Raw genomic sequence first — 12,504 nt, 5'->3', positions numbered from 1 at the left:
TTTGCGGTTTTTTATAAAAACATCTACACTACACATAAAAAATAAAAATACCTGAGCAGAAGCAAAAACATGCATATATTTAGTTAAATAAATTTCAGCTACCTAACTTTAATATATTTTGCGCAATTCATAATGAAAGTTGGCCAAAACAGCAGAGCGGATGAGCGCTCCACTCCACCTCTTTGTCATTATTGATTTCCTGAGCTTCGAAAAAATCTTTGGCGGCAAAACAAATTGCGGATATCTTCTTTCCACTCATCAGGCAATAATATATAAAATTTTGAAATAAATTTAAGAGGTTGACCAGCCATCGTTTGTTTGATCTTACATGGAATCACCCAACTGAGAAAGATGTAGCAAGCATGAAACGATTGGCCGTTATGCACAACTCGACATACCAGCTTGGGCAACTATGTAATTAGCAATTCAGAGTAATTACACATAACTAATCAAGTAATCAATGCTAAAAGAAAACATTGCCAGTTTGTGCAAAGAGCTGGCTAAGAAAACACTGTTGGTCCTATCCCTGTACAATCTCACTGCCCCTTTTTTAATTTAGCTTGGGCTGAGTCAACTTGGACACACTGTATAGTGCAGCCTTTGTTTAATATTTTGTGATTAAAATATGAATGGACCCATCACAAAAAGCTAGCAAAAACAGACAATTCTTAAAATGAACCTATAAAAAGCACTGCCATTACCACTTGCCAAAAATGATGCAGAACCTGGAACACTCACAAACAGCGTAACTTATGCACGGCTATTGGCCGCCTTTGCACCGCACTTGCTAACCACCAGGTGTACGCATCATCACTTTAGGTTCTACTTAAGAGCTTTTAATAAGAGAACTAGTGTTGGCCTTCAAGGGACACTAAAGAGCAAAAAAAAAAAAAAGTAGTCTTCCACGATACCAAAAACACCTCGCTTTCTGCGCGAAGACGCTTAATAAGCGAGAAAATGCTCAAAAAGAAAATACAGGCGGCGACGCCACTTTGGAATTCCCGCACCATTTGCCGTGACGTCACATATTTTTGAATGCGCCTGATTGGGCCTACGTAGTTCCTAATCGGTTAAATCGAACTACATTGTCCTCTGAGGGGGCCAGAGACTTGACATAACGAGTTTGAGGAAATTTCGTCGAGCCAGTGGCGCCAAAATACGTTAAATGCTCTTTGAAGTCTTTTACGTCACGAATCACAATGTTCGGCCCGAAATTTAAAAATGAAACTTTGAACTTGGTTTTCTCCTCTAATAACAAACCTATGGTGGTGAAATAAACTACACAAGAGTTCTCCGAGCACACTTTATCAATCTAAACCAATTCATTGTTTCTCTTTAGCGTCCCTTTCAGGTAGAACATCCATCTTGTGTGAAGAAGATGCTCAAATCAAATCCTCGTACTACTGGGACACCAATAGATTTTCTAATGGTAGAGATGTCCCCCAGTCTGGTGCTCGGCTACCTGTGGGGATTTTCTCAACTTGAAAGGGGGCCCTACGTAGACTGCAAGGTCTCTGGCCATCCCTTGTCTCTTCATCTCCCCTTCTTCCCTCCTCCACCCCCAGCAACAACAAAAAGATGGTTGATCCCTCTGTCATAGGAATCGGTATAACACGAAACGTAAACGTGTCGTCACAGAAGTAGTTGAATGCTTTAGTGCACTGGTATATCAGAGCTTGTATAATGCCTATTGTTATTTGGCAGATGTAGTACCGCCTGATGTGGACGCACTCACGTTGACGCCTAGTGGCACATCTCCGTACCGACGACTAACGCTCGTGTTCATGATTTAACCCTTGCGGTAGCTGAAGTTCTTAACATAGACGTAGACACCGCATATGGTGAATCCCGCGCAAATATGGCATCAACAAGCACATAATAAACGCTGATACTCGGTATGCACTCCTCCGAAGCGCTGTGAAACGCGAAGAGAAACGCTACGCGCATTGTGTCTTCCCTCTAGCCTGGCAGTTAATTCTCACAGGGCGAGCGGGGAACGCGGTGTGACAGCCAGGCGAGCGTCAGAGACCTATTTTTCGATATGGATGGACGCTATGAGCGAGGCTTGGGTAGAAGCCACACCTCGTTGTGTGTTAAACGAAATTACACTTTTATTGGAAACGCGCCGAATGGGACAGTCGCAGCAACGGCGAGTTTTTTTGTTTTGTTTTTCGAGGCTGGTGGCACACATGTCACAACCCCGTTATAAAGAGGACGCTCATAGCATCCATACATGCAAGAGCACTGCGAGAGGAAAGTGTGAAAGATAAAAGGTGCGTTCATGTAGCCTCCGTTATGTCTTTCGCAGCGCAGTGGGCTAAACGCCTGCCAGCCATCATTGCGGACCGAGAGATCATGAGTTCGACTCCTGTCAGCGGAACTTTTTCTTATAGTTTTTTTTCTTTGCCATTTGGTGGCGTTCATTTGATGACGTATTTCCGTGATGGAAACACGTCATGAAAATCTTGGTGGACTCCAGCATAAAACACTTTCGTGTTAAAAATTTGATAATCGCAAGCCTTGCATCTATTGCAATATTGTTTCACTGTACATATTACTGCTTTAAAAGCAATTTAGCCAAAGGTAAATTTCATTGCAGTTTACCTTTAAAAAAAAAAAAACAAGTCATCAAACAAAACACCACTCCAGCTTGATGAGTGGTGTTTATATCTTGACTGAATGATTCACTATTTGATTCATTTGTTCCTACACTGCTCTCATCTTTCTACCAATAATACCTGGAAAATTACTGCAAGATAAGGTTCAGCCACGGTTGGACACAGGAATAAGTATTGGATATGACAAATGCAAAATTCAGCTGCTTCAGTACTATATTAATGCTCCAACCCTTTCATCATTCCATGATAGATCATCTCTCTCTACATTTCCCAAAGCTGCTCTTTCTGAACTGTGCCATTGCCAAAGGGCCTTCCATTATTACATCTTAAAAAAACAGCTGCTTAGAAACTCACCACACACTGTCCTGCATTCCTTGGACTCGTTTTGCCACCTCCATCTTGGCCATTTTGTTCTGAAATATAAGAAGCAAAATGAGAGCCATTAGCAACAACCTGCCTAGGAAGTTTCCCATGAATATCAAGCAAAAAGAACGTGGAGTCAAAAATAGAACAACGGCAATAACTAAGACAAAATAATGGGAACTGTTGTACAACAGCACTGTGTGCCCAGATGGAAGGCAAATACATAAGCTAAAAAAAAACATTACGATGATAACGACGGTGCCAGTAATGCACAAAACCTGACTGTAGGTGTAGCCAGAAAGCTATTAAGCTAAGTCTGGTTAAACAAGCACTATAACATTGCACACCTGACAGATGCATGCACTTTGCATTTCAGGAACATGGTAAAAAAATTAAGCTTTTTCTTTTCCTTTCAACCAAACAAATAACTTAAGAACTTAAGTAGTCATTTGCTGCACGAGTAGGCTACTACAAAAGAGACAATATAATGAGTCACCCACGTAATCTACAGTAAACAATATAGTAAAGCAAGAAAAATCTAGCATTGTACGTGCAACATCTCCTTAAGTGTCTGGATACTGCATGCTTAGCAAGCACTGATGTAAAGTAAACTTCGCCAGTGTACTGCAACTTTCATGTCTTTCTTTGCTACTCCCCTTCTTGACTCCAGTAACACAAAATCAAGATAGTGTTGTTTTCCCACTTTCCTTTTCACACTTACCACCTTCTTTTGCTGCTTAGTGAACTATAATGACTACCTACTTCTTTATATTAGGCACATAGAATGTACAGTCACGCTCAATATGACTTGCAACACGGGAGCGCGTGGCCTCGCGAGTTCAAAGACTGCCCATGGCTTCCACTAGCCCTTATTTCCATAACTAAATGCTGTTCTTGCACTCGGGGATGATTCCAAATAAGAAAATATTATTTAGTTGCTGAGATGAAAACAAGCTGAACCCATGCGCAATCTTTGAACTCATGAGGCCACGCGTTCCCGTGCCACAAGTCATATTGAGTGCGACTGTACTTCTTTAAATTAGGCACATAGATGAGCTGAACTTATGCAACAACTGTCATAACTTCCTCTGTTTGGCTATTTCATTCAGATCTAATTGTGCTTTCCCACAGTATTTAAATGGATGCTTTCATCAGTCATAAATTGGTGCAGCATGAAAAAAATAAACGATGTCTTTGTAATGACAGAGAGATGAGCTACATTCATAAGAAATAGCGTTCAAGGAATTCAGGTGCCTCTGTATGTCTTGCAATGTTTTGCTTTGATGCATGGTGAAATGTGACAAAGTTTAAAATGTGAGAATGAAAGCTGCCGAAAGGTGAGATGAGGATATCCTGTTATTTTCTCCAACCCTGCAACTTGCCGATTGAATAAATTGCTGCATGCACAACTTTTTATTGCTGTTTTTATATTAACACTTTGCCATGTTGGGAACAGAATTAGAGCAAAAATGCCAGTACCACTGTTGCAGAGCCTCTTGAAGACAGCTATAAATCGTGTTTTATGGAAAAGATAAAAAGTGTCTGGTGCAGGCTCAGACACTACTCCCAAGAACTTTTCCAGCAGAATACACATTAAAAATTCAGAGTTCTTGCTTCTTTACCTTTGCTTGGCATTACAGAAATGTCATAGGCTGAACACATTAGCACAACCCTGAAACTAAACATGCATGGTAGCTGCAGCATGTTTCTCGTTGATTACAGTACTAAGTACTCATTCCTTTTTCTCCATGTCCCGCTTCCCAAGTGCAGAGTAGCAAGACAGGATAACCTATAGCTAGGCCAACTTCTGCCTTTCTGCAAATAAGCCGCTCTCTCTGACCCTATGCAGAACCATATTTACTTGTCTAAAGCTCACACTTTCCTGTGAAATCTTTACATGATGAAGCTCTCACAGCCCAGGGTTTTAAGGTTTTCTACCGAGACCACACACTACACAAAATATAATATCACCAAAGACATAGAGTAAAAAAATTTTATGATATGTACAGAGCGTTTGCTCTCGCCATGGCTGAACTTGGCTGGCCCTGGTGTACACACTGATATCAACATACAACAGTAGTAGCATTTGTTTTTCTTCTCCTAATTTTTTAGCTGCAAAGTGTCTCCAATGCTGGCAGTATATGTTAAAAGACAGGCACTTAGATGCAGTTGCATTGGGCTACACCTTACATGTGTAAATATTACATCTTTGTTTTTCATGCAGAAACTCAAAGTCTCACCAGATATAATTACATTCAAATATCCAAAAAGTGAAGGTTGTAGCTCCAGAATTACAGGAAATGATTGCAAACACTTGATGTTGTCAATGCAACTAGTTAAAAGGGTTACTGACATGACATTTTCGACTATTTGTTGTACTACATGCAGGTACTGGACCACGAAAACCTAGAAATAATATATACTGGCAAGCCTCTGGATACCTTCAATACAGCCCCTCAAAAATGGGTTTTGACCTTGTTTTCCCAAAATTTGTGCATTGCGAGGTCATGACACAGAACATGGTCACATGGAAACAGGATATCACAATGACGTTGACTCTCACTCTGGCTGCTGCTACTCATCACACAGTCTGATATAGCAACATAACTGACCTCCAAGCAAATCTGAGCACATGCCAAAATGTCACAATCTACTGTTCACACGTGACATTATTGGTGCAGGTGGGCACCCTAGCCCTTCTCACATTCTGTTCACACGTGACCATCTACTGCGTCACAATGTCATAACCAAGTAACCCCTTAGAAACTAAACTAAAATGGATGACGGAAAGCTGTTGTATCAAATTATAGGCTGAGTCAATTTGTCTGGACCACCTGCTACACGAGTTGCTGCATCCTTTCAGTGGTTCCAGAGCAGTGCAGCAATAGCCCACCCCCACCCCCCACCCCCATTGAGCCACATCATTCATTTCAAAAGGTGCAGGATAGATACAAGGATGGTGCACAATTTTTCTGCACCCTCCATTGTAACAGTGTCAATATTATGCAGGCAAGCAGCACAACAGATGACACAGCAGCATAGCAAACAGCATTGAAACTCCACTCATGGACATCTCCTATGTTTACGTAACGTAGTGTGTGTTCAGGCCTCGGAAACCAACCGCCCTACTGTTAACGACCTCTCAAACTTAAGCAGACAGAGCATCAGGGCAGCACCACATGAGCACTAATGAGACACACTAAATATGCCCAGACTCCTGAAGTACAATTTGAAAACACTGTTGTTCTTAATGTCATGATAATGCATTGGTTATTAGAAGAGAAAATGAAGGGCAAAGTAACAATTTCTGTTACTTCCATGCCATAGCCTCTACAGCAGTATGTCAGTGCGATGTCATGGATGTTAAAGCATTTTTTTCATATTTGTGCCGCATCGGCTCAGCAAAAGTTCCTTAAACTTACTGTGTTCAATTTGTGGCTCCTTTATAACAGAATGTAGTCGATTTTTACAAATGTGAATTAGCTAGATGCTAGCAGACAGCTCTAACCCTCTCTCAACTGTGAAAAAGTGATAAAAACTGTATTATATTTGCCAGAAATTTTTCAAGTCTTTTTTTTTTCTGAACAATCTATACCACAATTTTCTTATTCAGTAAGTTTCACCCCTTGCTCAGCACGTCAGTCAGCAAGATGGGTCACCAACCTGCAAGATGTTACCGCTGCTTTATTTCCAAAATTGAGTGAAACGAACACCTGAAGAATGCTTCTGTGTGTGGCACTCGTTACCATCATCTAAGTCCGCACAGACAAAAATGTCACTTTCCGTTTCTGAGCGAACTTAACAGAGCTGTCTTCTAACAAGAAGTCATCAAAATACTTCCTTTGAATTGTGCTTCTATTCCCATGTGGCTTGCATTAAACCAGTCATATGTTTCCTGTGCAGGCATCAGCGGATGCAGCAATGATGAGAAAGGCGAGGCAGAAAGGCACAACACAACCAGCGTGGCCATCTAGTGGAGGGTGTTATTGTTAAGAAACCACCTGCAGCCCATAATGGAGTGCAGTTCGACACCACAGAGGAGGAGGTAAGGGAAAACAGAAGAAACAAGAGGATAAAGCATCTGCCGCCTGCATCTACCACTAAGCGATGCATGTAACGACCACTCATGGCTGTTGCTAAGGGAGCTATAGATCCAGTGTCAAGGACTGCAACTAAACGCAATTTAACGATTGTAGCCATGAATGGTTTACATTGCTCTATTTGGCGGCGGTAGAGGAAAAGTTATAAAGCACACGATGTCACAATGAGCTTGTGCACGAACTTTGCAGTCTCCTTCCTATCTGCACCTTTTCTGGCTCTAACAAGTGCCTTTTAGCAGTAATAACAGTGGCACTTTTTAGCACTGTGGAAGGGTAATTTACAAATATGGATAACATTACTTTCTTGTTAGTGTGCCTCTGATATACCTTTACAACATTTTATGCTGTGCAATATTATATATATATATATATATATATATATATATATATATATATATATATATATATAAGTGTAGATATGGTTCAATGGGCCAGTTCTTCTTGGGTAATAGGTGTAATACAACGGAGGCGTTGTCAACAGTGATATAAATATTTAATTCCCAACAGTTTCGGGAGGGGTCCTCCCTTCTTCGGGGGATGAGTTAAAACTGATGTCGGAGTGCGGTCTTGCTTCTTGCCGCGTCGCTCTCTCGCCTTCAAGGACATTTGAGAGAGTGGGGGAGATAGATTACGAGAAAAAGAAAGAAAAGGGAAAAAGAAAAAACGAAAAAAAAAGGAGAGAGAAGAACACCGACGAAGTCAGGAAACGAGGCGAGGAAAAAAAAAAAAAAAAACGCTAACTGTGTATGGCATGAAGTCGTGGAAGGTGTTTCTCGGTTCGCGTCGGGCGCAGGGCCACCCAAAATTGTTGTCGCGGAGGGCAGAATGAGGCACCTGAGGGAAGCGTCCCCTTAATGGGTCGGCATACCGCCTTTCATCTCTGCCCGCTCCCTGTGAATAGGCTCCAAGTGGTGGAGGAGCGTAAGCACTTTACATTGTACAAGTAGTGAAAAAACATGAACAACAAATAAACAAAAAAATAAACAAAAAAGGGGAGAAAAGAAAAGCAAGAAAGTAAACGACACTGCACTCGTACGAGCCAGTCAAGAAACAGGCATGGTCCCAATTATGATTCCGTGTTGCCAAATTCATTTTGGCTTATCTCTCGGAGGCAGGAGAGTCTTCCAGGGTCCTCATTGATGCCGGCTGTTAATGTTCTAAATTTAAAGATAAAATATGCCTCACGTTGTTCGCGCGCGCGCGTGTTTTGGAAACCGGACTGTAAAAGAGTTACGCTGATATTTTCAAAGCTGTGGTTTGGTAAGCGCAGATGTCTGGATAAGGGTAGCTTCGGCAGTGAAGTGGCGTGGTACCGGTGATTATTAAACCGCAGCTGAAATGGAGTGTCCGTTTGGCCGATGTATTCTTGCCCGCAGACGTTACAATGTAACATGTATATCACATTGCTGGAGTCACAATTTAGGTTTTGGGTGATGTTGAATTTGAAATCTGAGAAGCTTGCCTTTGATTCACGCGTTGTGACCATGTGTGGGCATACCTTGCAACGAGCTTTTCCGCAGGGGCGGCACCCTGGCTCAATTTTGGCGGGGTTTGTTTTTGCTCTGACAAGAATGTCCTTCAGGTTTTTATCCCTGCGGTACACCACGCGAGGTGGCTCCGCGAAGATGGAAGTCAGTCGTTTGCTTTGCCTAATTATGTTGAAGTGGCGGGAAAGTATGTTGTTAACTCGTGGCACCGATGAGGAGTAAGTTAGTACAAGATTTGTTTGGGAAGTTGTTTTGGATACTGTTTTTGGCTCCTTAATTATGTCATTCCGGTTCACGTTGCGAGCACGTAGTATGGCATCGTCAATAATGTCTTCGGGATAATTTTGTTGTGATAGGGAATTCTTTAGGCGTTCTGCGTGTTTGTCAAATTCCTGTATATCGGTGCATATTCTTCGATACCGGTAGGCCTGACAATATGGAATACCCGTCTTGCAATGTCTTGGATGGCTACTGTTGAAATGTAGGTACATTTGCTGGTCTGTAGGCTTTCTGTAAAGGTTTGTTGAAAGGCATTCATTTTTGACAGAAACAGTCACGTCCAAGAAGTTAATGCTAGTTTTAGAAATGCTATGCGTGAATTTAATTGATGGGTGGAGCTCGTTGAAATCCCATATGAACTGTTGAGGGCTCCCCTCATCGTGGTTCCATATAATGAATATGTCGTCCAAGAATCTTCTGTAATACAAAGGTTTCAAGGCGCGCCCCTCAAGAAATGGGATTTCAAGAGATGCCATAAAGGTGCTCGCAAAGTTCGGGGCCATTTTTGTGCCCATTGCAGTGCCACTGACCTGAAGGAAGTGCTTGCCATTAAACTCAAAATGGTTATGGTTTAGTACAAGATCGAGAAGTTTAGACAGTACCTCGCCACTTACACCGGTCGATGAGTCAAATTTCACATACTCAGAAACCGTAGCCCCAATTCCGTCGCGGTGGGGTATGTTAGTGTACAGTGAGCAGACATCCATGGTCACCAGGAAGCTATCAGCTGGGATGTTGAGACTAGAAGTTTCGCGGATGAAATGGTTTGTGTCCTTTAGGTAAGAGGGAAAAGTCGGTGGGATGTCTTTTATCAGGGAATTAATGAATTCTGATATATTTTCTGTTGATGTACTGTTACTGGATACTATCGGACGTCCCGGATTGCCTGCTTTGTGTATTTTAGGGAGTAGATAGAGGCGACCGGGAACAGAATGGGCCGGCAACATCGCTTTTAGCATTTTGGCGGTGTTTCTCGGTTCGCGCCCGACGCGAACCGAGAAACACCTTCCACGACTTCATGCCATACACAGTTAGCGTTTTTTTTTTTTTTTTTTCCTCGCCTCGTTTCCTGACTTCGTCGGTGTTCTTCTCTCTCCTTTTTTTTTCGTTTTTTCTTTTTCCCTTTTCTTTCTTTTTCTCGTAATCTATCTCCCCCACTCTCTCAAATGTCCTTGAAGGCGAGAGAGCGACGCGGCAAGAAGCAAGACCGCACTCCGACAACAGTTTTAACTTATCCCCCGAAGAAGGGAGGACCCCTCCCGAAACTGTTGGGAATTAAATATTTATATCACTGTTGACAACGCCTCCGTTGTATTACACCTATATATATATATATATATATATATATATATATATATATATATATATATATATATATATATATATATATATATATAAATGCTTAGTTTTATGCCATGCTATTTACTAAACTTTTCTTTCTTCCTGTGTTCACATAAAGGTATTAGAATATATGTATTAGAATGTACAAAGGCTTGTGGCTGTGCTGCACTGGAACAGAAGCACATGCTTTTTTTGTTAGGCCATGTAGCCTTTGGTCTCTGCTCCAGTTCCTGTATGCAATAAACTTCCATTCCAGAACTGTAATTTATCAATAGCCATGCTAACTTAGTATTCTTCTAATCCCTTTAAGATCATTTATAAATGAAATACCACAGACTTAAAACTCCTATAAAATGTGTGCAATTTCCTAATTACAAGTGGTAGAGCATGATTTAAAATAAAAAGAAAAGTAGAGTTCCGGGAATTTTTCATTAATTTTTTTCAATTGTTTGCCATACGCTTTGTATTCTCTTTTGAAGTGAACGTGGAGTGTGCATAATCGTAACATATGTGAAGTTGGGTTACCTCAGTTGCTCAACCCAAGGACTATTCTAATGGTACAGGCACACCTACAAAGACACCAGGCACGCAAAGCTTTTAGTTTTCCATCTACACGAAAGCTTTTCTTTAAAAAAACACACATCCACACGCTAACAACTTCGCCCAATCCGACTACGGACGATGTAGTACTTAAAGCAGAAAAGTGTACTGTGCGGTACACTTGTAGCGTTTTCATCACGTTTCTTTACGTCTGTAAGATGCGGTGTTAGCGGTGCCATGCATATGTCTGTTTCGGTTTCTAACGAATATTACACCATACGACAAAACATGCGGGAGAAATAGGACCGATCGCACGTTTTCCTTACGAGTCTACGAACGAGATACAAGCGCGGTAAAAGCGTGCACACATGCGAAATTCGAACCGTACCTGAGTGACTGAATAGAAGGCGGTCGACACGAAGTTTATCGGGAGCCCTTTGGACCCCAGAAGGGGAGCGTATCTGCTCGAGGATGTCCTGACAAGACACTTGAGAGCTCTAAGCATCTGAACTTGCTAGGCGAACACCACGCTCCGGCTACGGAAAAAGAGGCCAACAAGGTGAAAGAGAAACACAGCATGCAGACGTCGCTCTCTTTTTCTCTGTATGCATGCACGTCTGCGTAAGCAACCCATAAAGAAGCTGCCCGCGGGAAATGCATCTTTCGAAAGAGTGTGTGTCTTTAGTTCACACACACCCAGGAAGAATGCGCAGTTTGATTTGTTTCCAAGCGCAGTTCAGAGAAAGCAACCAGAGCGCGGAAGTACAACAGCAGGCAGAGAGACATACGGAGGGACACATAAATGCAGAACGGCCCACACGCGCTTCTTCCCTGCGCGCGCTCGGCAAAAGTTCACGAAAAACAAAAGCTTGATATACTTACATGAGTACGACTAAGCTCTAAGGCGATGTGAAGGCAGTGAAGGGGCTGCAGAGGTCACGGGATCAGATACGAGGACGGCACAGGATGCGCTGCACGTGGATAACACAACTGGCACAGCAGCAGTCACAGCTAGGAGCTTCCGGCAGAAAGGCTGTCCACCGCTCTCCACTTACCACAAACACAGAGCAAGCCTGCTCAAGCATATCCCACATATGCGCTCTGGCTTCAGGATGTAATGATGTAATCACGATACATGGCCTCCGGGATACACAGCATGCCGAAGCGGGAAGTTTTGAAAACTGATATGTAGTACGCTTCTATCGCGTTTATATAAGAGATACGTTTGACTCATTCTACCTGCTCCCACCTCCCCCTTGGCGCCTTGCATATGTCTATGTCGTATATGCGACATTGAGGGCATTACGCGTATACACACGCACACACGTGTGTGTGCATACATGTGTGTGTGTTTATATAATGGCAAGCTACTCCCTTACTCCTTACCAAGAAAACACCATGAGATAGACCCAAAGTATGAAAGTTTTGTTGCTGGAGGATGAGGGCCCCAGACGTGAAGGCAACTCACCTGCTACTCGAGAAGTGCTTGGAGCTGTAACAAGTAGGACTGTGCATTGTCATAGCATTCGACCAAACTTTCGGGAAGTTCAGGGACTGAGGTTGCCAGTTCCGAAAGAAAGGCCTGGCAAATCAAGATCAGGACAGGCACTTGAAATGTTGGGAAAGCTAAAAATCATGAAGAGCGAGATGACAAGAACAAACATTTCTGTTCTACAGTTTAACGAGCTAAAATGGACAGGCAAGGGCCACTAATTCTAGCGACTTTATTACTTTTTACTGGGGCAGCTAGTGAACCAACAAAAAGGAAAAATGGTG

General features: G+C 42.3%; 1 protein-coding gene across 2 annotated transcripts in view; it reads right to left on the bottom strand.

The window, feature by feature from the left end:
* LOC119399068 (kynurenine aminotransferase) overlaps window positions 1-11,827 on the bottom strand; it is a 67,637-nt gene extending 55,810 nt beyond the window's left edge. Inside the window, exons 1-3 of one of the 2 annotated variants that reach the window (XM_037665886.2) lie at window positions 11,611-11,827; window positions 11,117-11,264; window positions 2,973-3,031 (exon numbers count right to left, since the gene is read on the bottom strand). In XM_037665886.2, coding sequence (XP_037521814.1) covers window positions 2,973-3,031; window positions 11,117-11,233 — 176 coding nt within the window. In that variant the 5' untranslated portion in view covers window positions 11,234-11,264; window positions 11,611-11,827. The remainder of the gene's footprint in view (window positions 1-2,972; window positions 3,032-11,116; window positions 11,265-11,610) is intronic. The other variant, XM_037665892.2, reaches the window with a different exon arrangement.
* Between the last annotated feature and the right edge of the window lie 677 nt (window positions 11,828-12,504).

Source organism: Rhipicephalus sanguineus, chromosome 1 (assembly GCF_013339695.2).
Source record: "Rhipicephalus sanguineus isolate Rsan-2018 chromosome 1, BIME_Rsan_1.4, whole genome shotgun sequence".
NCBI lineage: Eukaryota > Metazoa > Arthropoda > Arachnida > Ixodida > Ixodidae > Rhipicephalus > Rhipicephalus sanguineus.
Note: the sequence above shows the minus strand (reverse complement) of the source record. Positions and strands in the feature narration are given on the sequence as shown.